The sequence below is a fragment of the Rhinolophus sinicus genome, chromosome 9 (genome assembly GCF_057876585.1).
Source record: "Rhinolophus sinicus isolate RSI-liver-muscle chromosome 9, RSI-T2T, whole genome shotgun sequence".
NCBI classification, from domain to species: domain Eukaryota; kingdom Metazoa; phylum Chordata; class Mammalia; order Chiroptera; family Rhinolophidae; genus Rhinolophus; species Rhinolophus sinicus.
In genome coordinates, this window is record NC_142509.1 from 34,127,064 (window position 1) to 34,151,299 (window position 24,236).

The 24,236-nt window shown below is 50.9% G+C and overlaps 2 protein-coding genes across 29 annotated transcripts in view; one reads left to right on the plus strand and one right to left on the minus strand.

Annotated features, from left to right (window-relative positions):
* The window catches only part of ATXN2 (ataxin 2), a 100,483-nt gene extending 91,686 nt beyond the window's left edge, over positions 1-8,797 (plus strand). For 17 of the 23 annotated variants that reach the window (XM_074321354.2, XM_074321339.2, XM_074321331.2 and 14 more), the window contains 4 exons: positions 3,985-4,130; positions 4,768-4,995; positions 7,180-7,348; positions 8,171-8,797. In XM_074321354.2, the coding sequence (XP_074177455.2) occupies positions 3,985-4,130; positions 4,768-4,995; positions 7,180-7,348; positions 8,171-8,199 (572 nt within the window). In that variant the 3' untranslated portion in view covers positions 8,200-8,797. The remainder of the gene's footprint in view (positions 1-3,984; positions 4,131-4,767; positions 4,996-7,179; positions 7,349-8,170) is intronic. The other 6 variants (XM_074321343.2, XM_074321348.2, XM_074321351.2 and 3 more) reach the window with 2 other exon arrangements.
* Positions 8,798-9,366: 569 nt separating this feature from the next.
* Positions 9,367-24,236, minus strand: part of SH2B3 (SH2B adaptor protein 3) — a 39,039-nt gene continuing 24,169 nt past the window's right edge. For 2 of the 6 annotated variants that reach the window (XM_019734063.3, XM_074321357.2), the window contains exons 3-8: positions 13,808-13,909; positions 13,634-13,725; positions 13,440-13,534; positions 13,122-13,336; positions 12,861-13,032; positions 9,367-12,692 (exon numbers count right to left, since the gene is read on the minus strand). In XM_019734063.3, coding sequence (XP_019589622.1) covers positions 12,397-12,692; positions 12,861-13,032; positions 13,122-13,336; positions 13,440-13,534; positions 13,634-13,725; positions 13,808-13,909 — 972 coding nt within the window. In that variant the 3' untranslated portion in view covers positions 9,367-12,396. Of the gene's footprint in view, positions 12,693-12,860; positions 13,033-13,121; positions 13,337-13,439; positions 13,538-13,633; positions 13,726-13,807; positions 13,910-24,236 lie in introns of all 6 variants that reach the window. The other 4 variants (XM_019734061.3, XM_019734062.3, XM_074321359.2 and 1 more) reach the window with 3 other exon arrangements.

The window sequence follows — 24,236 nt, forward strand, 5'->3', positions numbered from 1 at the left end:
TTAGAGACTAAATTTTGAATTACTTTAAAATGACTCAATGCCTACTAAATGCCAGATTTTAGAAAGCATTTAGAAAACATTTCGACTTAAATTTTCATTAATTGTGCCATGACTTGGTATCCAAAAATAAGTGTGTACATACTATTTAGTTGGTGCTAGGAAATGTTAACAAATTTAATCCTTTAATAGATGCTCTTTAAAAAGGAGTCTTGCTGTGTATGTATATGTATATGTATATATCTACATATATACATATATATACAATTAAAGGGAAACTATGTATGTGATATAGTATGTAAAAGACAGTGTCAGTAATTTTACCATGTACTCAGTTTGAGGTCTCAAATGCAGTTATCCTCACCATCTTACTGTCTCTGTTAGTAGTGTTGGGGTTCTTTCCTTGGTAAGTAACTAAGAGGTCCTTAATCATCACACCTGAGCATTAACTGCCGCAGCACAGCTTCCTTTAAAAAGAAGTGTCAGCACTTTTTAAAAGAAACTAACAGTGGGGTTGCTGTTTGTAATTTAATTTGCTGCTTTGAGCCCTCCTCTCCCCTTTCTAAGCCATTTTGTCATGGTTTGGTCTGGTTGCCTTTTACTCCCCTTTTGAAGAGTTTTCAATTTTCCTTCACTTCCTTTTTTTCTAAATGTAACATCAAATTTAAAAGTTGGAAGATTTTGTTTTGTTTCATTTTTTAACTTTTGCAGTGCTGGTGATCTCTTATGACTTGTGCATCCAAGGTCAAAATGAAAAAACCTAGTTACAAATTAAACACACAACTTTACGGACTCAATTGGCTTAAGATCATGGCTTAGGAAACTATTTTTGGAATGTGATTAGTGTTAGGAGGATTTGAAAAATCACATGTTCAGAGTTTTAAACATTTATATCAAGGAACACAGTGAGTAGCTGGCCCAAGAAAGTGATTCTTCTTTGATTTGCTTGACCTAATTCAGGTTTCGTGAAGGCATCTTAAGTTTTTTTTATAAATAGAAGTTTAACTGACGAATAGCTAAATCAGAGTTTTGAAGAAAATCCACTTTACTTTTAACCTGTCTGAAATCTTTAGCTAAATTAATGAGCATGTATATTAAAAGCAGTTAAATGATACACTTAGTAAAGCTCAGACTTAACACCCTTTACTCTCTACTTCTCTTTTTCCCTGATTCTGTTATATTTTTACCTCATTTACTCTATTTTGGTTCCTTTCTCTTGTCTCTCTCATCTCTTCAAAACTTTTCCCCCCTTCAGCCTTTTAATTTTCTTTCTGTTCTACTTTTTTTTGGTCTCACTCATTCTTCTGGCCTTTCAATGAACCAGATCATACTTTTGTTGTTATTAGTATTGAATTGAAGCATCAGTTTCACATTTTTCCCAATAAGCCACTCAGTTTTCGTATTTGAGGAGGAAAAAGGGTTCCTAGATAAGGTACTTACTTGCTGTATATGTTTTGAGCGAGAAGATGAACAAAGGAAAATGTTTCTAAATAAACCTCCTTAAATTGTATTTGCAGCTTACAATGTATATATTACATCTGCTTGATTTTTCTTATAATACACTGTAGTTTACTGGTGTTTAGGGAAAGGATGGGTTTTTTAAACAAAAGCCTATGTGGATGTACTCAGCTTGGATTACTTGTATGTAGTATTTGTGCTGTGAGTGCAAATGAGGTATAGATTAGAATTCCCTATAAGCTTTAAAAATTGGTAAACTATCACAGAGATGCCCTTTAAAAATGCATAGTAAAAAATGTTTCATCTTCAATTTTCTACAAATAATTTCAAGATTTTAAAGTTTTTCTAATTGATTAATAACAATGATGAGACTTCATGGGCATAATTATTCTCTTTGTGATGACCATGTTTTTATATGTGAAAATTAATAATACAGCACCCAGGTGGTTTTTTAATTTTTGCTTAGAAGGTAATTAAAAGTAAAATTTAAAACTTTTCAGTACAAAAATTTCTTGAATAAAGTTAAAAAAATAGAAACTCTGAGATTCTCTACTCTGTCTTTATGAAACCTCATAAATAGAACTTGGGATTTGGGAATTGCTTTTCCCCAGATTTGGAATTGCTCCAGATGGAATATTTAAGAATCTTGGAAGTAGAGAGGATTTTAATGCTGATGGTTTGAAAATAAGGGAGCATGACTGACTCTCTAGAAATCACCATGCAGTAGAACTTTCTGTGATGGTGGAAATACGCTACAAATTGTGCTGTCTCGTTAGTACCGAGTCAGTGCCTGCACAGTTTTAGGGGATCTGAAAGTTAACTTAATGAGCGTGATGATAAAGAATGGCCTTTTAATAAGTCAGTGGGTTAGAAGAAAGATGCTGACTACTTTCATAGACTGATGGAACTGTTGAGCTCAAGAAAAGCAGTTATCACATTATTTTTCCCAACTCCCAGAAAACAGTCACTGACTCTTCTTAAAAATACCTCAATATAATATTGTATCCTAACTATACTTAAATTTTAAAAAATAGCTTTTTTGAAAAAGGACAAAAAACACCAAGAGAATATATTGCCACAGTTTTCCTTGTTAATTGTTTCAGTGTATGTTAACTCACATAGTGAGGGAAATTTCCCAACGTACAAACTAAAGTGCTTTCTTGAATCGCATCTGGGTATTAACACCTGCTGTGGCGTTGGCAGTGGATGCACAGGTGATCCTAGCACTGGCTCTTTGCCTCGCCCTTCCCTCTTTTAAAGATACATATGCAGCTAGAGTATTGGCGGCTGGGCCCAACAGTGTCAAGCGTTTCAGAATTGTTTCGTGTGCCTAACCCTCTGCATAACGCATACATGGGACTTACCCAGAGTCATTTGTGCTGGTGACTCTTGGCAGCCTTGCCTGTCAGACTACTGGAGTGAGGGTGCCTGATCCCAAAGCAGTGCTTGCTTCTCCCTGTCAGTCCCCTTCCTATATGTGTGGACTTACTAACACACGTAGGAACACGAGGAACTGTTTTGGCATTGTTTCTGTGTATGGCCTTAGCTTCTCGGGGTGTTAGGATTGATCTGAGAGCCGGCCGGGAGTCACGTGTCGCTTGAGATGTCTGCTCATTGCTCATCACGGTCAGACCTGGGTCCGTCTGTGAGCTACCATCACCGGAAGCAACGAACCCATCATACTGTGCTTCTGATTCTCAAGTTGCTCTTTAGGGAAGATGCGAGTACATGCATTTATACCTACTCTCCCTGTTTTGTACCAAGATATGGTCTGTGCTGAGATTCACAAAGAATTGGCTTTGGGTTCTTATGTTTAATGAACACATATTTACTTAAACTGGCTCATCATGTTTGTAGTACAATTCTTTCTGAAATGCTTTGAAGGGAGTTAATTTTTCTACATAGTTTAGGTAATTCCATCTACTGGATTTTATAAAGCAAAGGTGAGAAATCCTTGAGCAGGAAGAGCTTGGGCAACGATGAACTGAGTGACAGAGTGACTTCTGTGATCAGCTGAGAAAGACTGGTCATTGGCCCTGAAGATACAGCGCTGACCTTGCCACGTACCTTATGCAGCCCCTTCCCCAGCCATAGAATGTGTGCCCATGGGGCACTGTACTAGCTCCAGGGCAGTAGCATGGTGAGGGTAGCCAGCTGACGGCCTTGAGCTAATGCGTGTGTATGAGAAAGGGGTGGGGGGCATTGAGAGACAGTGTTTGAATGGTTTCTGCCTATCCTTTTAAGTTTCCTTTTCAGGAGAATGTAGTGATTTTTAAGAGTAAATTTAATTAGGTTTTAATATAATGTATACAACTGTAATATGAATAAAATGCTAGTCTGATTGTTAAGCAATAATGTCACACTTAATTTTTTCAAGAATATTGATGGTTTACATGGAGTCAAATATAGATTGGTAACCACCTATGTTAGGCCATTGAGCATCAAGCCAGCTCAGCTGATGAGGCGTAGAGAAGCAGTTAAGACCATCACACCTGTCAGCTGTATACACTCCTTTTTCTTTCACTTTAGTTTCCACTGGCTCCCTTGCTCAGCAGTATGCGCACCCTAATGCTACCCTGCACCCACATACTCCACATCCTCAGCCCGCAGCTACCCCCACTGGACAGCAGCAAGGCCAGCATGGTGGGAGCCACCCTGCACCCAGTCCCGTCCAGGTAAGGAGACTCTCCGAGGCCTTGGTAGAGTCGCTTCGTCTTTCTATTTACTGAGCGTTCTCTTCAGTGCCAGGGAAGGGGCCTGCCTCCTGGAGCCAGCATACAGCTCTGCAGACTGCCCCTGGGTGGTTGTAAGGCACATTAAAATACATACTGAGAATAAGATGATTGGGTAAGTTCTAGAAATATCAATATTAAAAATCCCAGTTTAACATAGAGAATTTTCTTGGGACTTTATTTCATTCCTAATGTTTATATGATGATTTTTTTTTCTTTTTCTCCCCCTCCTATTAGCCTGTTTAACCATGTTTGTTAACAGCAACAGTTAAGGATCTTTTTGACATCTGTCAGTTCCCTGGGGTAGTAGCCTTGTTTCACCTCTGCTTGGTTGAGGGTTGTAACTGCCAGGCTGAGAACCTGGCTGGTACCCCAGAAAGGAAGTCTCTGAACCGAAGGCATTCTCCCTCTCCCCCGCCCCGGCAACCCCCCCTGTTCTTACCACGCTGTCCATTGCCCGTCCTCGTAGATGCGCCCAGGTAGACCCTGGTTTCATGTGCGAGGCTTGGCTTTGTGTGTGATCCTTAACTGCTTTTCCTTACAGAAGTGGTTTTCTTGATTCTTTCCTGTCACTTTGCAGCACCATCAGCACCAAGCCGCCCAGGCTCTCCATCTGGCCAGTCCACAGCAGCAGTCAGCCATTTACCACGCGGGGCTTGCACCAACCCCACCTTCCATGACACCTGCCTCCAATACGCAGTCGCCACAGAATAGTTTCCCAACAGCACAACAGACCGTCTTTACGATTCATCCTTCTCATGTTCAGCCGGCGTACACCAATCCACCCCACATGGCCCACGTACCTCAGGTAAATCAGCTTTAGCCAACTTTCTGCGAAGACCAAGTAGAATACGAAAGTTACCAGATAAGCAGCAAAGAGCCAGATCCTCTCCAAGCTAGGAAACCCTGTGTGTGATTTGCTTGTCTCCCTTTTCCCGCTCAAATACATGTGATCTGACCCCAAATGAATGTTTGTGTGGTTTTGTAATGGAATCAGTGAAGTTGCTGATTGGTCAGTCCTTTACTGTTTACCAGCTGAGACCTTAAACATATCTTTGACTCTGGAATGCAACCCAGTCCTCCTTTCCTTTCTGTGTCTGCTTTGCTATGTTTACATAGCTTCATTGATATATACATACATCCATATATATATTCAGTCTCTTTCACACACATACATGAAGTATGACAGGAAGGGTGGACCTTCACAAGTTCTCAGCTGTCTAAGGAGACTACCCTGGGCCTGTCAGTTTGAATGTTAGTCACATGAATTCCAGAGAAATCTCTCCACTTGTTTTCCATACATCTGCTTTGACCATATGTTGTACTTCTTGAAAGGGCTTGGCCTTGTACATTGGTGCAGTGTAACTAGAAGCTGAAAGCACCCAGGTGTTCGCAGTTTTCTTAAAGAGCAGCCCTGGATGCACTTTGGAGCTCACTTCCAGTGTGAGCTTCTGAAGGTTGAAAGGTGTGGTTGCCATCTCAATGGTTGCTGTCTGCATCAGCTGTTGAGGAAGGTCCAGTGCAATCCAGGGCCAGGTGGGATTGTCCTCATGAGGAGAAGGACGGCACTGAAGTTGGCTCTAACGCTGTCTTTGAGGCCCGCCCTGGAGCTGTGAAGGGTGAATCGGCTGTATTTGATGTCTCTTTTTTGCTGCTTTCATAACAGCACACTTAGGCTGGTCTAAACGAGACTGCCTCCCTGAACTCCGTGTCACAGTGTGCCACTGAGGCCCTGGCGTGGTGGGGGCTGGAAATGCAGCTCAGTGGGAGCTAACTCTCAGGGGGTGACCTTGTAACTAGAGTTCCACAGCTCTGGGAAGTTTGGGCGTCCTCCCTGCCAAAGTGTAGGTTCTGTAGTGTGGCGCACTGCAGTGGATGATTTGCTTTCCTGGATGGTGGGGCGGGGAGCTGGTTTGGTCAGGTGTGGGCCAGCACGGTGTGGCTGCATCAGGAGCTTCATGAGAGCTGGGGTCCTGTAGACGGCTAGGAGAGGCTGGCAGCTAAGTAGGTATGTGAGCTCACATGTAGGTTGGGGTTCGTAAAACCTCACTTTTGTGTTTTTGTGCTGAAAGACCAAAAACGGTTAACAGGGAAGCCCAGATATGCCATAGGCCCATTTGAATATGGAAGAGAATGAAAACAGCATTTCATCATGGTCTGGAACTGCGCGCGGTTTGGGAGGCAGGAAAATGAGGTCTCTTCTTGGCCCTGCCAGGTCCCTGCAGAGCTGGGATCCTGCTGTGTTTGGGCGAAAACCTTCCCAACTTGACAGTGAGACCGGATTGAGCTCACTGTCACTTGGTACAGGGACACTGAGCTGGCCTGGATTATTTCTTATTACTCCTCCCCCTCTCACTGGAGGCGCTCACTGCAACCTCCTCCTCCTGCTGCCCCATCAGCCTAGCATTTAGCGCTAGAGTAAGGGGGCCTGAGTCTCTTCTCTCACTGCGACTCTTCACTGAGGTGTGCTGCTCAGCAGGCAAGCGGAGGGGTGGAGTGGGGCAAGCAGTAATCCGTGGAACAGAATCTGACAGTCCCTGCTCATACTGGAATAATCTGCTTTCCGACTAGAAAGGAATGTCCTCTGTAAAAGTCCTTCAGGCCCCACCTGGAAGCCAGAATCAAGTATGATTGCATCTAGCCTTCTTTTGAGAGTGCTGCCCTAGGATCAGGGGTCTGATGTTTGTGAAGACCTTACCCATACGTGGAATCCAGTGATCAGAAATGCTGAAGGCTAGGACCTTGCAGCCCTGACTTACCCAGGCTCACTGGGGGCCTGTTCCCTCAGCCTTGCAGGATCTCTGCTAAAGGCCGAAGCTTATCTGTAGGTCAGTTGATGATCACTAGGGCATGTCCCCAGAGAAAAAGACAGGGTCCTGAGTGCCCACTGTTGCCCTTTCCTGAGAGCCCCAGCCCAGTGAAAGGAACACAGTTGACATGTTGTTTAAGCTGGAGATGTTGCCTGTATGCGTAAAAGAGCTCTCTGTTTCAGGCTCATGTACAGTCAGGAATGGTTCCTTCTCATCCAACTGCCCATGCGCCAATGATGCTAATGACGACACAGCCACCCGGCGGTCCCCAGGCCGCCCTCGCTCAAAGTGCACTACAGCCCATTCCAGTCTCGACAACAGCGCATTTCCCCTATATGACGCACCCTTCAGGTGAGGCGTGTGTGTGCAGGGGCCGCCGGGCACCCCAAAGCATTCTGCTCGCACAGATCGAATGGCAGGCAGGGCCAGCGCTTCAAGCCCCGCGTTTGAGATTGAGCAAGCCCCGTCCGAGTGCACAGTAGGGGCCGTGGCGATCAGTTCAGTGTCAGGGCCTGAGGCTTCCAGAGCCAAGTCTGTGTGTGTTCTGACGGTACCGTGTTTGGCTGAGAAGCAGCAGCCGCATTCTGTCTAGCTGGTGCATGCGTAGGGCTCAGTTGGCCTTCCTTGTTGACAGGCTGGACAGGGCAGCGTTTTCCTTCCTGAGTCCCAACAGTCTGACATTTTGGGGGGTTACCATCCAGACAGAGTTTGATTGTAGCTCTAGAGAATACTGATTGAGAAAGTGCTGTGTATGGATTGGTTTTGAGTGTAGTATTAGCTCCCACCTACGCCCTGACAGGGAGAGAACGCCCCGTGTTTGTGCTCTAATACTTGATGGCTGCCATGGCGAGATTTCAGTCTAACCTGTTCCTCTGAAAGCAATACTGGTGCTTGGCTAATACTGGGGAGGGGGTATGTGAAGGCCTGGTTTTCTAGCCCATGAGCAACAAGTCTTCCGAGAGTTTTATCTGAAGTGGTTTTACGTCTTACTGGTTTGTTTCTACCCATCATCCCCTCCCCCTTTGGTGCAGATGGGATGGGGGGAAGTGAATTAAATTGTGAGTCTTGTTCAGCTAGCACAAGGATAGTTTACAGTCATGTGCTGCAGAGACACTAGGCTAATGTGCAGTATTGCCAGTTTTCTGTTTAAATATTCACTTTTCTTTTTTACAGTACAAGCCCACCACCAACAGCAGTTGTAAGGCTGCCCTGGAGGAACCGAAAAGCCAAATTCCCTCCTCCCTTCTACTGCTTCTACCAACTGGAAGCACAGAAAACTAGAATTTCATTTATTTTGTTTTTTAAAAATATATGTTGATTTCTTGTAACATCCAATAGGAATGCTAACAGTTCACTTGCAGTGGAAGATATTTGGACCGAGTAGAGGCATTTAGGAACTTGTGGGCTGTTCCATAATTCCATACGCTGTTTCAGAGTCCCGCAAGTACCCCAGCTCTGCTTGCTGAAACTGGAAGTTATTTATTTTTTAATGATCCTTGAAAGTCATGAACACATCAGCTAGCAAAAGAAGTAACAAGAGTGATTCTTGCTGCTATTACTGCTAAAAACAAAACAAAACAAAAAATCAAGACTTGGAACACCCTTTTACTAAACTTGACAAAGGTTCAGTAAATTCTTACCGTCAAACTGACGGATTATTATTTATAAATCAAGTTTGATGAAGTGATCACTGTCTACAGTGGTTCAACTTTTAAGTTAAGGGAAAAACTTTTACTTTGTAGATAATATAAAATAAAAACTTAAAAAAAATTAAAAAATAAAAAAAGTTTTAAAAACTGATATCCAGTTAGTGTGTGTTTGTATAAACTACTAGTTAATATCAAGGCAGGAGGGCTGAGTTTGCTTTCTTTATCTCCTGGAAGGTTAGTTGTCAAATGATTTTTCTTCTTCACCTTTAGTTATGGTTCAAGGTATCTCTAGAAAAAGACAAGACTGATATTCTCTTTGGTGGATAGAGGTCTGCTTCAGAAGGAGGAAGTCTGGCCAGAGTTGGGCAGCGCAGCGCTGCAATTCCACATTCTCAGCCTGATGCTGATTCTGTAAGCTTCCTTTTTCATATCTCCTGAACCCAAATGAGTGTTGTTAGTCAGAAGTTGTCCTGACTCAGGCGTCTGTCTGTTTTACCAGTAGGGGGCAGGAGACACTTTTAAAACACCTGATAAACTCGGAGGGCAGAAAAGATACAGTGATGTACACAGCAGGTTGTTGCTATAGACTCATAAGCATTTGTTAATGTCCCCAGTTTGCGGGGGAGGGCAAAAGGAAAAGCAAGTATTTGAGCAGGGTTAGGATTTTGCTGAGACCCTAGTCATATCATAATAGAACTTTTAAATAATTGTGGCAACAAATCAAGATTCTGAAAACTTTTTTAATTCACATGTAGCAATTTGTACATTGTAGCAAATTTTGCATTATTCAAGAATAAGTTACTTATACAGTACATAAACAAGACATAAAAATTTGCCAAATAACCTTCTGCCTATAATGATAGAAGATGAATTCATTTTCTGTATTGTTACAATGCTCTGCTTATTCCAACCAAACACTAGATGTCAGATGTGTCCTTGTTAAGAGGCAGTGGATAATGTAAGTTCCTGTAACCTGTGGGAGATGTTAGAGCTCACATGACATTTGCGATAAGAGACTTAGCCCTGAATAAAAGCATGAAGGAATTTTAGGCAACCCTTAGGGAAGAGTTCAAGGCCTTGATTTTAGGTTAAGAAACTGTTATATAAAAATAGTGTTCTCTGGCCTATGATTTTAATGATTGCTATTCCTTTTTCCTACACGGTCCGGAAATGATCAAAGGCAGAAGATTTATACCAGATAAAGCCATATGGATTGCTGGTCTAAAATTCAAGGCAGGTTAGTTGACTTAATTCTTTGGTGCTGGTGACTGTTAGTAGTTTGTAAAAGTTAATTAAAGTCAGATTAAGGAAGTGATGGTGCTGGGAGCAGTCAAGCTGTCTTTGTTGTCTGTAAGTAGATAACTGATGGTTGCTATCCCTTTGGCACTCAGAGCCTGGGTTCAGTGGAGGCTGCTGGCTTGGCCTCTTGCTGCCAACACTGGTCACATCAGGACTGGAAGGGTGGTGGAATGTGCTATCATCGTGGCAGGCCAGCTGCAGCTAACAGGGTCACTGAGGGCATCAAGCCCAGGGACCCACTGCTCCCTCCTCCAGCTCGACCTGCTCTAGCAGGAAGGAAAGGCATTGGTTTAGTGTCACTTCTTCCCAGGCCATTATGGGGTTGTTGTCAGAATGTATTTTGAACTATCCTGGTAACTCAGACATGTTTAGAAAGGAAAAGTTTTTCCTGAACATTTTATACTGAAGCAGTCTGGAGGTGGGTGACTTCCAATTCTGTCAGAATCTGAGCTTGTACTTTGTAGCCAGTGGGTCAGAGCTTCTGGTTTGGCACTAGCTGAGACGTGTACATTGAGACTGCTCAGGAATGAGTGCCCCTGGCTTGAATATGTCATATCCCAAATGTGGAGGGAGGAGGGCATTTACTCAGTTCCTTTCCTGTGCAGACAAGGGGAAATCTGCACCAGTAGACTTGTCAGCATTGACTTTGTGGTTAGTTTTCTCTTTAAAAAGAGACATTCAAAATAGTGCTCGCTCCCCTGGTTCGCACTTTGCTTAATTAGCATTCCTTACTTAGAGAAGCTGGATTCGTAGAAAAGAAGGATCCTTAGAAATGGACCGCAAATCTGGATCAGGGTTGTATCTGCTTTACAAACTCTCAAAACACCAGGAGTGTCGGTTTTAAAAGTAATGAGGTGGGCTACTTGCCTCTCCCCTCCCCTCCAAAAAAACCCCAGAAAATTCTAGAAGCAAATGTCTGACCTCTTGGAGTACAGAGAATGGCTAGAGGGAGCAGACCAAACCCTCACCCCAGATAAGGCAGTCAGTAGTCAGTTTTAGGCCAAGGTTTAATTTTAGCCTAAAATTGATGTGCGTCTATATACATGAAGCTGTGCTGAGCTGCCAGGTTCCCAGGAGCCACTTGGGTGAGCCTGGCGGCTGTACTGAATGGCTCTGCTGGCAGCCGGGAGCAGCTGACTTCACTCTGTCATGTCACTGGCCCCTTGTTTCTGAGCCTCCGCCTGGAAGATCTGGGAGGAGCCAGCCCCCCACCCCCGTGAATTGTATCACTTGTGAAAGAAGTATAGATAGAGGTTTGACTGCGGGCCCTCCCTGCCTGTTGGAGATGTGTCTGTGCACACACATTCTTCATCAAGTGACGCAGTAACAGCCGGAACAGCACACTGATTATGGGCAGTTAAAGGAGCTCCTCATTAGCCGTGGCAACAGATGCCTAGCTTCCATTTTGGCTCAGGAATGAGTCTAAAACCTTGTGGGATAATTTAATAAGCCATCAGACGCTGGGGGGCTCCGAGCCAACCCTGTCGGTGAAGAATTGACTAGAAAGGCCTAGGAGCCCTTCTTCCCTTTTTGTTTGTTCCTCCTTTACATCTCAGTTAGTTGAACTCTCACTATAAAGCTGCTATAAACCAAACTCCACTTTATTCATAAGGCACCAGGGTAGAACTGTAACTTGCCACCCTCCTATTTCAGTAATTGCCTGAATGTCCCTGAAAGGGTGACACATCACTTCTTTACATTTAGGAAGGACAGTTGCTACTCAGCAGCAGGTGACTGTCCTGAGGACGCAACAGACCAGGAAGCCAGGCGTGCTGGCTCACACCGTGAACTAGTCAGGTAGGGTTTGCATAGCTGTCTGACTATAAAAATCGAATGGGTATTAATTCAAACAGTGCAATGAAATAAGCAATGGTTTAGTTTTGAAACCTGAATTCTTTGAAAAATTAATCTGAGGTAAAATGTTTAAAATCATTTTTGACCTTTAACTTGTCCATCTGCTAGAGCTTTGTCCTAAGGCTGTGTCGAAGCAGGTTCAGGGTGGTCACCTATGGCCTGGGTACAGCAGAGGTGCCATGTGGACTGAAGCTACAACAGGAAAACCATAAGAGAATCCAGGGCTTGTTAGTGTTTTGGGCTTAAAGTCTGTCATCAGCTGTGACAGCGTCAGTGACGAACAAGTTTCCACTGCCAGTTCTGGCCCTAACCCTGCCACCTCCTCTAAGAGTGATGGGGACCAGTCCTAGGGACCCAGGGCAGGAGCTAGAGGCATCTGCAAACAAGAACTACATCTGTAAACAATGAGAGAAAGACAGGGGGTAGATGAAGCTTACAGGAGGCCCTTTAACAGGCCTAATAGAAGGGTCACATCCATCCAAACGGGAAGGAGCAGTTAGTTACCAGTGTCCCTTAAATCTTTCTGAAAGGAAGGAAAGTTACATTCACAAGGTGCTCTCTGCTTGCTGTGCTGGGCCAGGGACTCCTCACCGCCTGTCAGAGAGGCGTGTACTGATTGTCGACGGCCCGCAGGTGGCTCCGGGAGGAGGAGTCCATCTCGTAGTCGGAGTCGCGGGCTCGGCTGGCAGGCTCGGGCTCCAGGTGGCGCAGGCTGTTGGCCAGTTCCTCAGGTGAAGGCACCAGGTGGAAGATCTGCTCGGGAGGCGAGGCTCGGCCTGGGACAGCCTCTGGGCCGAGCCCCCGGGGACAGCCAGAAGCGCTAAGGTGGGGGAGGCCCAGCTCTGAATCGCAGCGAGACAGGGAAAAAGGGAAGAGGACCGTGTTGGAGGAACCTGGGGGACAAGGGACAGAGACCATGCTGTCAGTCGTAACGGGGCAGGGAGGTGTTGGAAGGACACAAAACGAGTCCATGTCCCGAGTTTGCAGCAAGCTTTTTACCCTCTCTCTCCCTGGATCCCTGTGCTATCCACCCCCTTTAGCAAGGGGCATTGGGGTCACACCTGGTGGCTGGGAGACGACTACCACATAGCTGGACAGCCGGACGTCACAGGCAGCACCGCACTCGAGTGGGATGGGTGAGCGCTGAAAGTGGTGGAGCATGTCCATGACCGAGGGAAAGTGAAGGTGCTGCACTCGGCACTGGCCCCGCTCGGTGAGCGACAGACGCAGGTGCTGTGGGGACAAGCCAGCAGGCTCAGGTGCTGGCCCCACAGGGCCTTCAATGGGGCGGGGGGGAGAGGAGCCCCAGCTGCGCCCCATACCTTGGCTATGCCCTGGAAGTTGAATGTGAGCACATACTCCCCACGCCGTGTCTCACTCTGCCGTACCAGGAACACTCCGTGGGCGTCAGGGCCCTGCAGCTGGACTAGCTGGGCTGCCTTCACTCGGGAGATGGGACCATGGAACCAGGGGTAGCGGGACAGGAAGTGATCTGTTTTCTGGCAGGCTGGGTCCAGCAACCCCCCAAGAGAAGCACCTGGTAGAGAAGATGCGTAATGTGACCCCCCTGTGGCTGCCTTTCACCCTGGGCTGAGGCTGGGCGCCGAGGTACGCGGAGGACAAAGGCTTGGACCACTCACCTTGGTTCAGGGAATCTGTGCTTCCCCTGGGAGAGCTGGCCATGGGTGGCTCGAGAGCTGGGGGAACGTGCAGCTCTGGGTCTGTGCTCTCCAGCCTGCTGGAGAAGAGGTTGGGTTAAGGCCCGGGGGTGGGGAGTCGGGGTGCCAGACAGAGCTGTGCCAGGAGGGGGGCCCTACGGGACTGGGGCTCTCACCCTTGGCCTGTGCATTCCTGGAGCTCAGCCATCCATGAATTCAGCTGCTGCTCGTCTCCCACCTCAAAGATGATGTCTGTTCGGTCCTTCACCTGGTGGGGAGGAAGAGTACGGCTGGGTGGGACCCCTGCGGTGTGTGTGTGTGACCCTCGGGTGTGGAAATCTGTCACTCACCTTCAGCACGAAGGTGTAGAGATTGTCGGGCATCTCGAGGCGTGTGCACCGCCGGACCTCCTGGATGCTGGAGCAGGCTGCTTGGAGCTTGGGCTTGGAACTCTAGGAGACCAAGGTGGGGCAGTCAAGGCTCGTCCCTGCTGGCCTTTTGCCCCCCCCCCCCCCGGCCTCTGTTTCTCTGCCGCCTCCCCAGGGGCCTAGGGTGCTGCTGAGGAAGGTCGAGCACGCTGGCTTGCAGGAGCCCACAGAGGTGCCTGCCACTACCTCTTCAGCACTGTCCCCACACACTGAGATCCCCAGAAAGCTCTGTGGGCCCTGGGCCAACCCCTTCACCTGGACCTGTGGACACTGCAGCACTGACATGTGTTTCTTTTCCCACTGGTGGAGCAAAGAGCGCCCTGGGCAGCTATGTCACACTGGCTGCCTGATCCCCTCATCACAAGCGCAGAGATGGGCCATGAGGGTATCCAACCCAAGCCACATTCTGTGGTGCTGACTGCTGCCCCCCCCCCCCCCCCCCGTCTTTGTCGTGCCTTTAGCTCCTCCCTCCAGTAGCCCCCCAGCAGTACCGCTCTCTCCTGGCCTAACAGCCCTGGAAGCAATTCTTGGTGAAGTCACTTGCCTGAGGAAGGAAAGATCAGGTTTTGAACCCCTAGAACCTCAAACTCACTAATCTGTCAAGTCTCAGGACAAGGAGAGGTAGATTAGCGTACGGGGTGGCAGAATGGCTTAGCCACAGGCTTTTGGGGCTTCTGCCAGTGTGCTCCAAGGGGCAGAGCCTGGCAGCGCTAGCCCCACTTTCTGCCAGCCAAAACCCATGTCCAACATCTCCCCTGGCGGATCCAGGCATCTCCCCTGGCATCCAACAGATACGGGTTCAGAGTAGGTGGGAAATGGTCCCCAATTCCTTTGCCAGCAAGAACCCCCCCTTCTAGGTCCTGGCAGCCTGGCTGGAGCAGGGGCTGACCCTGTGGCATCTGACCCCAGAGAGCAGGAGGCCCTGCAGCACCCCAGGACCCAGGAGCCAGCTTTCTCAGAAGGGAGGTCAACCCTCCACTGTCCCCCATCTCCTCCACTGCCTCTTGTGGTAAGAGTGTTTCCCGGGGGGTCATGAGATGATCAATGGCTGCTTCCAGCAGAGGCCAACAGACAATAAGAAAGGTGGAAGGAACCAGAGATGAGTTGGGGAATGCACACAGGAGGCCCAACTGGGTCCCCTTCCCTCCATCAGCTCTTTTCCCAAGGGCTGGGAGACAGCCAGTCAGGCCTGGGTACAGCCCCTACTAAGCCAGCATGGGGTGGGGAGGTAGAAACAAGGCTTTGGGGGAATCCATCCGCCACCTGCTCTGGCCAGAAGGGCACGTCTTAGTCAGGGGCTGCCTTTTTAGAAGGGGTACGAGCCGATCCTCAAAGCCATCTGCTTAACCATGCTGTGGACACACAGGTACCAGGCATCGCTGACAGATGGATGTGACCGCAGGGCCACGCTGCCTGCCTTCAACCCCCCTCCCTACCCTGTGGCAGGAGGGCCAATGAATAACAGTGAGGTGAGAGGGCAGCCTGGCCAGGCCAAACCGGGGCTCTTCCCAGGCCAGGCCCACCCCAGGGGGCCTTGGAGCTCCCAGTCCCGCCCTGCGTGTTGGACACAGCAGTCTAGGGAGAGTAGCAGCAACTCTGGGAGCCATAATGTGTATCAGGGCTCACTGCACTGTGGCACCAACGTCACGCGTGAGGGAGCAACTTGGAGGGGTTGCACAACCAGTAAATCCCAGCCTGAAGTAACCAGCTCCAGCCAGGGCATTTTCACCTTCCCAGTTTCTCTTCCATAGCCCCCACACCCTCATTTCTCAGCCTGGGAGTCAGATTTGGGGAGCACAGCAGTCTCACACAGCCCCTGCACGGGCACTGGACACGCCAGAGCACATGGGGCGTGGGGCCTCTGTGCTCCCGGCAGCTTTCACAGTCAGCCAGCCTCTCAGAGCCTGTTTCCTGTCTGCAAAATGGGTAAGGTATGAAAGGCGATTTCCTTCCTTCTCCTGCTCTGCAGTTGGCCCTGCCTGGCCCCCCACCCTCCCCACCAGCTCCGGCCTCAGGATCCCTGGGAGGAAGTGGGCCAGGCCAAGAGGGGAACAGGCCTAGTCTCCCTTTCAGTTCCGCTCCGGGCCCTGGCCCCAGTCCCAGCCCCAGTGAGTGCCGAGATTAAGCAGCAAAGCCACTGGTTTCGCTCTGAATGTGGGGCCCTCTGTGCCAGCTCCACCCCAGCAGCTGAGGAGCTGCTGGCCTGGCAGGCAGTGGTAAAGAGGACCCCCCCCCCCTGCCCCACGGCCAGCCCTGGCTGCAGACGATGGTACAGCTCACGCTGGCTCGCATTCCCCTGCAGGGTGAGGTGGCACAGATTCTTCCCGGACTCCCCACAGCAGCCCTGTGTGAGCCCCGCCCCAGGCAGCCCATGTGTCCCCCAGGGCCACACAGCTGTACTCCTAGAGCTGGGAACCCCAGCCTGCCAAGGATCAGAGCCAGTATGTCTACCTGCTGCTGGTAGTGGGGACATGCCCGAGGCTTTGGCCAGATTGGAGGGCCACTGAGAGCATGAGGACAGGACATGCCCACCTGTGGCTGGTCCAGAGCAGGACTCAGGAGCACTGGCCACTGTATGGAGGGACCTGTGGATGCCTTTCTGGTTGAGTGATGTGATGAGACCGAGCTGGGACTGTGTCAGCAGCTAGAGGAACATTTGGCGGCTTCAGGTCCCCTCCTCTCACATGCCCTCTATCCTACCTGCCTTGCTAGGCCAGCAAGCAGCTGCTCTCAACCCACCTCATAGTCACACTGTGCTCAGGTGATCAAAATGGCCAAACCACTCCAGATATTTGTGGTACAAGAAATAGAATGTCACCCAACACATCCTGCAGCATCCGCTACTGGGGAGCAAGTCTTCTCAGCTCCTAGCATTAAAAAAAAAAGCTGGCTGCTTTCTAATGGCTACTGTGACTCCAGGTGGAAATAACCCATTTCTTTCTTTGCTGTGGCTGCTAGGAAGCTCAAAAACCAGCTGGAAGGACAGTCTATTCAGTGGACAGTGAGGCTGGGCAGAAACTATACACACCGTAGAGCTTACATTTCTCCTTTATCTGGGCTCTGTAATTCTCTTATCAGTCTAGGCTTTAGGGTTCAGTCCTGACCCTTCCACTTAGATAAATCCTGGATAAGCGGCTCAGCCCTCCTTTATCATCTATAAGGTAGAGCTATTTAATAGCCCCTCTCTTTAAACAGGGTTGGCTAGTATTAAGTTTCCAGTCTGGGGTCTGAGGCCAGCCAAGGTGTGCAAAACCTTTGTGGGCTCACTCCACTGACACAGTACCACAGCGTTACAACCATAGTATCACAAACATGGGCACTACAGCTTCCCCTTCGCGTGGCCTAGTATTGGCCACACACCTGCTCGCTCAACCTTACAGACCCTATTTGCTCCTTTATCATCTTCAATGAAATTCACGCATAATATAACCTACCTGCCTACATATCCTAAGACAAAGGCAAAAGAGGGGATGTAGCTCACATTAAAATAAGATGTCCTGTGCCTGTGCAGACAACACAATGACCTACTCAGGTGCTTCTGAGTTTGTTTTGATGAGATCAGAACATGAAGAAGCAAGAAGGCAAGGTGAGCCCTGGAAGGACAGTCTATTCAGTGGACAGTAAAGCTGGGCAGAAACTTCTGTGGACTTCTCCGTAACACCGGGCAGAGTTCTGGCTCTAGAGTTGTCATCTCACACTTCCGCAGGGCAGCGTGGAAAGCTGTGCCTCAACCCACGGTTCTCCCAGACTCCCACTGACCAAGGGTCCCTGTGCTCCCACCGGTGGCCTCTGGGCCTGCCTGGAGAGAAGAAAAGTGACGGCTGAGCCAGCCCTTTCCTGTCTACCTCTCTGGGCCTTGCTTTCCCTCATACCTTCACCTACAACTGGTCCCACAACTGCTGCCTGCCGATCCCTGTGTGCTAAGGGGCAGCGGGCAGGGATGGATGGCCCTTCCAGAGTCTTCTAAGGTAACTGGGCTGCACCCTACTCTGCTGTGTTCTCAAACCATCTTGAGTGGGGCCTGTCACCATTCATACCCTGGAGACCCCGGCAGAGGGAGTGGCCAAGACCGCCCTGAGCTCCGGGTGCTGGTGCCCCCGTAGGAACGAAACACGGAGTCCCTGACTCACAAAGCTTCCGTTCTAGCCAGGGAGATGGATGCTCAACAGGAAGGAGAAAGTAAGGCCAAGGCAGGCAGGTGAGGAGGCAGCGAAGGGCCGACCTTGGTCGGCTATGCTGAGAGCAGGGCTGAGCTTCCCAGGCACTGGGATGGCCTCACAAAGGCCCTGCAGTGGGAAGCACATGGACACTTGCAGAGGCGGACAGGTCTCGTGTCCTCCTAGAAGTCCCTATGGGGTCTTGGCTGGGGGAGTCAGCTGGGGCTTATTCCGAGCGGCATGTGGAAGTGGCAGCTGGATGTGTAGATGTGGAGCGCATGTTGAATCCCTCGACAGAAGCAGGCCTGCTTGTGGGCCAGACCCAGCTCTGATCGCCGCCTCCACAGGAAGCTGTGGGGAAGATGGCATCTAACTCCCCAGACAGCAAAGGGCCTGGCACAGAGAGCCCCACGGTCTGGGCAGGCCGGGCCCTCACCATGGCCTTGTTCCATCCACTGTGCCAATTCTGGCCACTGAAGGGGCCCTTGCCCTTGAGCTAAAACCTTGAGGAGAGACCGCCCACCCACCACCTGGCATCCCACAGGCCACTGCAGCCCCCTGGCAGTCTGTGTCTCCGTCACTCCTCTCCTACAATGAGCAGCAGTGGAACAGGAAGTAGGACATAACGTGGCTAGAGGTCTAGGGCCAAGTGACAAGCCTCTGCCCAGCACCCATGCCTTCTAGGTGTCATCTCCGGGGCCTGGAGCCGGGCTCTAGAGGTGCTCAGATGAGCCCTGGCCTGCCACTTACTGCTTTGGTATCGGGCCTGGCATCAACCACAGCCTCATTGTACACGGGGACAGGAAGTAGATCCTGCTGACCCACCGGGAGCAGGGGGAGGCTGGGAAGTGGTCTTGGATGTGGGCCTGAAAACAAAAGGTTTAGAGCAAGTTCCAGGTCCCAGTCTTAGATAGCTGGGTCCCCCAGAGCCCAAATGGGTGCTGCCTGGATGAACGAATGAAAGAAAAAACAGATGAAACATCATTCTGGAAAATGCTTACTCAAGTCTTACTGACTGTTATCAAAACACCAACCTAAAAAAACAAAGAAAATGCCCTGTCTTGTTCCAAAGGATTTTAGTCATGGTACAGGGATATTCAGAGAGAGGGAGGGAGACAACTGCTAGAACACAGGCCATAGTCCCACTTCCCACAAATTTGTCTCTGAGCTTCCTGGCAGCCAGTGCAAAGAGGGATTCTCCAAGAAAAGTCAGCTCTTGTGTGCAGCAGTCCATTAAAGGCTCTGGGAAGGACCAGAGCAGAGAAACCTGTTGAACCCATGTGTTCCCCAGATTTTGGCCACCTAATGTCCTGCTCAGAAACCTCTCTGGGGCCTGCATAAGCACAGCACAACAACCTCCCCATGGGGTTTGGGAATTAGTCCTGGCCTTCAGTCACAACTCTGCCTCAACCTCCTTGGACAAGCAACTCTCCTCCCCTGGCCTCAGTCTGTACTTTTGTAAGGTGAGATACTGTCACTACCGTTCCATGAGAATTAAGCAATACAGTGTATACAAAGGTGCTCGCAGTGAGTATGGAAAGGTCCTGGGGGTGGGGGGGTGGCACAAGGCAGGGATGAGCTTAGGAGCCCGTGTGAAGAAGCAGAGATTGCTCCAGAGCAGAAGCGCCTCCCTGAGGAAGCCGTGCTCCACTGTCCCGCCCTCGCCCACCCGCTGCAGTCGGCTGTCACAGCTGTCTCCCCACCACTTGACCATGCACTCAAGAAGGCCTCCCTGCGCCCTCTCCATCTTTGTGTCTTCGGCAGGGCACAGAGTAAGTGGCTATAAGTGTTTGCTGAACACTGCAGTGGGGAAGGTAGAGGGAAACGCTTTGGCAGCTACGGGACTAGCAAGAGCCAGCACCCAAAGGCCAAAAACTAGAGCCGAATCCACAGGGGAGTCAGCTGTGGCTAGAAATGCTAACAGACTCTTCATACCACGCTTTAGTGACTACCTGCTATGTGCCTGGGCTGTCCACCAGTGGCTTCTGGACTGTTGAATTCACAGGCCAGCACCATTTCAAAGATTTTCCAGTTTCACCAAAAAGAGCATCATATCAAGGAAGAAGGGCTGGGACCAAGGAAGTAGGAAGGTTCCAGAGGCGAGAACAACATGGTGATACTCTGGTGAGGAAACCCTCACCACCCTGCTTCGGTCCTTCTCTCTGAAGACCAGTAGCGGGGAAGCCTCCCATGAGCCCCCACAACAGCCCTTGAGGCTGGTGTTTTATCCGCACTTCATAAACGACAAGGCTAAGAAAACCTCCGGGGCACAGCACAGAGAAAGCATCACAACCAGGTGGCCTGGAGCTTCTGGAAGTGAGCCCGTTACCACGGCCCCGGTGGATGTGAAACCCACTGGCACTGAGGAGAGCTGGTGCGGGACGCCACGCCCGCCTCCTCCCCCGCGCACCAGGGAGCCACAGAGAAGGAGGGAGGGCACAGACCACCCCACGGAGGCAGGATGCTGGGGGCTGAGGGAATGCTCTAAAGGAACCCCACAGTAGGGTGAGGAGTTGGAAAACAGGGTGACGTCCTGACCTCCCCGAGGTGATCAACATCAGAATTGAGCTGCCATCCATCAGTCCTCGCAGGTACATCCAGACCCAGACACTTCCCATCCCCCGCCTCTGCTCAGATCGTGGCCTGTGGGCCCCATCTCGCTGAGCGTGGAAGCCCACGTCCTTACCATGCCCCACGAGACCCTGCACAAGCCAGTTCTGTTACCACCTCTACCTCTCACCCTGCTCCAGCCACACCAGCCGCCACTGTTCCTTAAATGGACCCAGCACACTCCACTTCAGGGCCTTTGCACCATGTTCCTTCCATCTGACAGGCAATTCCCCCACATGTGCACAAATTGGCTCAGATTCAGGTCTCAGCTTGTGTCACCTCCTCAGGAAGGCCCTCCCTAACTATAGTGTCTAAATACACAGTCACCATCACCTAACCCTCTTTACTTCCTTCACTGCATTTATCAACCTGTGAAATGGGCTCTGTGGGCACTTGGTCTTGCTCACGTGGCATCCCCAGCACTGAGCACAGTGCCTGGTAGGTCGTGGGTGCTCAATTTCACTCCTACAACAAATACCACAGGCCTTTTGTTTGCCAAATATCATGAGTGCTGGGGGCCAGGGGGGCACAGGGTCTGGCCCCACAGCAGACACCCCACTCAAACGAGGGCTCCAGAGGAGCGTGGTCAGGGCGAGGGACGTGGCTGGGTCTCCCCAGGCTCCGGCTGGCCAGGGGAGAGGGCGGGCTGCGCAGAAGGCTCTTCACACCCTACAACAGCACTGCTAGCAGCCCCATGTCACAGATGGAGAAATGGAGCCCCCGGAGGCATAATCACTTGTCCTGGCCACAGGGGGAGCCGAGTAGAGCTGGGGCTCGGACCGTCGTCTGCCCAGCCCCGGGGCCCACAGCCCATGCTCTCCCCCTCACTGTAGCTCTCAGCAAAGAAAAGCTCCCCTCCTCCAGGGAGCCTTCTCTGGTCACATGGTGGTTAGTGCGATTCCTGTGCCTCTGCCCCTGCACAGGCCTTATCAGGTCCAGCCATAATTTCCTGATGGTGCAGCTGCCCCCACCATCGGACTGGGAGTTCCTCTGGGGGTGGGGACAACACCAAGCCATGTTCCCAGCTGGGGCCCAGCGCCGGGTGTAGTCCAGAGCAGGTCCTTAGGGAGGGTTTGTCAGATGGATGGGTGAGTAGCTGGGTGGGTGCCTGGGGCCCCAGCCCTCAGATGTCTGGGGCGCAGAGGCAGATGTGGGGCGTGGTGAGTTATCTCACCCCCTTGTTCCCCAGCTCCTTTGGAGGCAAACTGAAGGCAATGAGCCAATTCCATGGACTGAACACAGATTGGAACTACAGGCCACAGGTCACTTCCTTCCTCTGCCCGCAACCAGGGCCCAAACCCCTACCCCCACAGGCCATTCAAATGCCGGCTTCAGCCACTTTTTCTCAGTGTGACCCTGAGCAAATCACTTCTCTGCTTTTGTTTCCTCGTGTAAAATGGAGGTGACGGCAGAAGGCACCCTCTAGGGCTTCTGTAAGTGAACCTGCCTGTTGCCCGGACTCCCCAGCGCCTGGGCGCCAGAGCTCCTGTTTGATCTGTCCCCTGTGGTCTTATGCTCCCAGTCCCCACGGGACCGGGAAAGAGATGAGATAAGCTTCCAGAAAAGCCACATGGATCAGTTGCCCCCCTTTCTTGGCAAATGAGAGCCCCTCAGTGCCAGAAACAGACCTCCCCAGAACCAGAGAGAGAGACAGACCCCCAAATAGAACCGCTCTGCTCAGAGATGATCCCTATCATCTCACTTCCCTCCTCTGGGCAGGTGGCCCCCAGTTCACACCCTCCCTGAGTGGTGGTGTGGGGGTGGGGGCTAACCCACCCACTCTTGGACCCTAAGGCTCTAAGTAGGGGGGTGGGGATTAGCCCGAGGTGCTGGGATAGACGGGCTGGAGACCCATCGAAAGCTCCACCTGCAAGGGCCTGCCCCCAGGTCAGACTCAGAGCCCTCTCTCTGAGACCACCCCCACACACAGAATCACAGTCACAGGGACACAAAGTCCCTCTTAGATGCTGGAGCTACCTCCCCCTAGAGACAAACACCCACAGCCAGTCGACCCCCTCCTGACATGTGGACACCTGAGTAAGGATGAGCCGGCTGTGCAGACAGGTGTGCATTTCTGCTCTGAGGCCAGCCATAGTGGGCGACACACAAGGTGGGGGAACCGCGGCTTAAGAGGGACCAACCCTGGAAGCCCCACACTCCCCGCACCCGTCATGGGCGTGACTGAACAGGTGAACCAAGGAGCTAATCACCCACCAGCACCTTCACCAGCTGATCTCGCCTCGCCTCAGGGTGACAAGTCCAGGCCACACCTCAGCCCTGTGGAGAAGGGGGGTCCTGGGACAGGGCCTTGTGGGACACGGAGGGAGCCAGCGCCACCTTTACTAATGACACCTGCAGGCTTTCTCCCCTTGCACCTTTACTCAAGCTGTGCCCTCCATGCAGGCCACCATTCCTGCCCACACATTGGCTCTCAAGGTAAATGACTCTCCAGACCCTGGAGCTGAAATGTTGCAAAGAGCAAGCAGTCACAGGCTGCTCAGCAGCCAGCTGTGAGGATCCCTGCTGTCCCTGCAGGCCTGGACCGTTTCCAAGGACAGAGCGCCTCTTGCATATGCTCAGCCAGCACCCAGCCGGCCCAGAACGCCTGGGGGTCCAGAGCAGGGTCAGGGGCCCAGCCAGACCCCATCCCCACTGCTCACTGCAAACCAGCTGCCACCAGTTCACACCTTGAGCGACCACATCCTGCTCCCAGCATCCTCCTCTCCAGGAATCTTCCCTGACCCCTACCCTGTGCGGCCATAGAGCCCCAGGGCAAATGTGCCCTGTCCTCGTCCGCACCTTTACCCAAGCTGTGCCTTCCTTAGTGCCGCTCCTGGCACCTCAGTCCCAGGGACACTCCAGGCCACAAGGGCCAGGTGTGGTCAGCTCCTTCAGATAAAGGGGAAGCCATGGTTCTGGGAGGCCATACCACGTGTTCAGACCCCTGAGCAGGGAGGGAATGTGCCAGGCATCAAACCTGACACTGCCCCCCCGCCCCCCGGCCTTCCTGCTGCAGAGGAGAGGGCTCTGTTAACTTGGGAACCACATCCCCCAACCCACCAGGAAAGCAGATGAGCCCAACAGAGTCTGTGGGTGACCAACAGGGTGGGTGTCATAGGGCAGGGGTCCCAGAGCTGGCCAGCCCCCAGGGGCTTAAATGGGGTGCCTACCTCCCAGCTCTGCTGTGGAGTCAGACCAGATTGGGGAACCCCAACAAGGCAGCCTGGCTGCGGCCTCTGGCCCAGCGTCTGCTCTGCACTTGCGGAGGAGGATGGAAAAAGTTGTGGTTAAGAAACAACAAATAACCTCTGTCACCAGCCTCGGTGGGGGATACACCAGAAGAGAAGGGGCTCGTCACCACCAAGATCCCCAAAAGCCCTGGACGGTGGCCACTGCCTGCCTTCGAAGAATGATGATTCAGAAGAAGAGGTGAAGGCGAGGGCCTCTGGGTGCGAGGGGCTGCAGGGGCACCAGGAAGGCTGCGGCAGCTGAGCCTCGGGCTGAGCTCACAGAAATGAGGGCGAGAGCCAGAAGCCGGCCAGGTCACGGCTGCAGCCACCACACCAACAATTTCCACCCTTCCG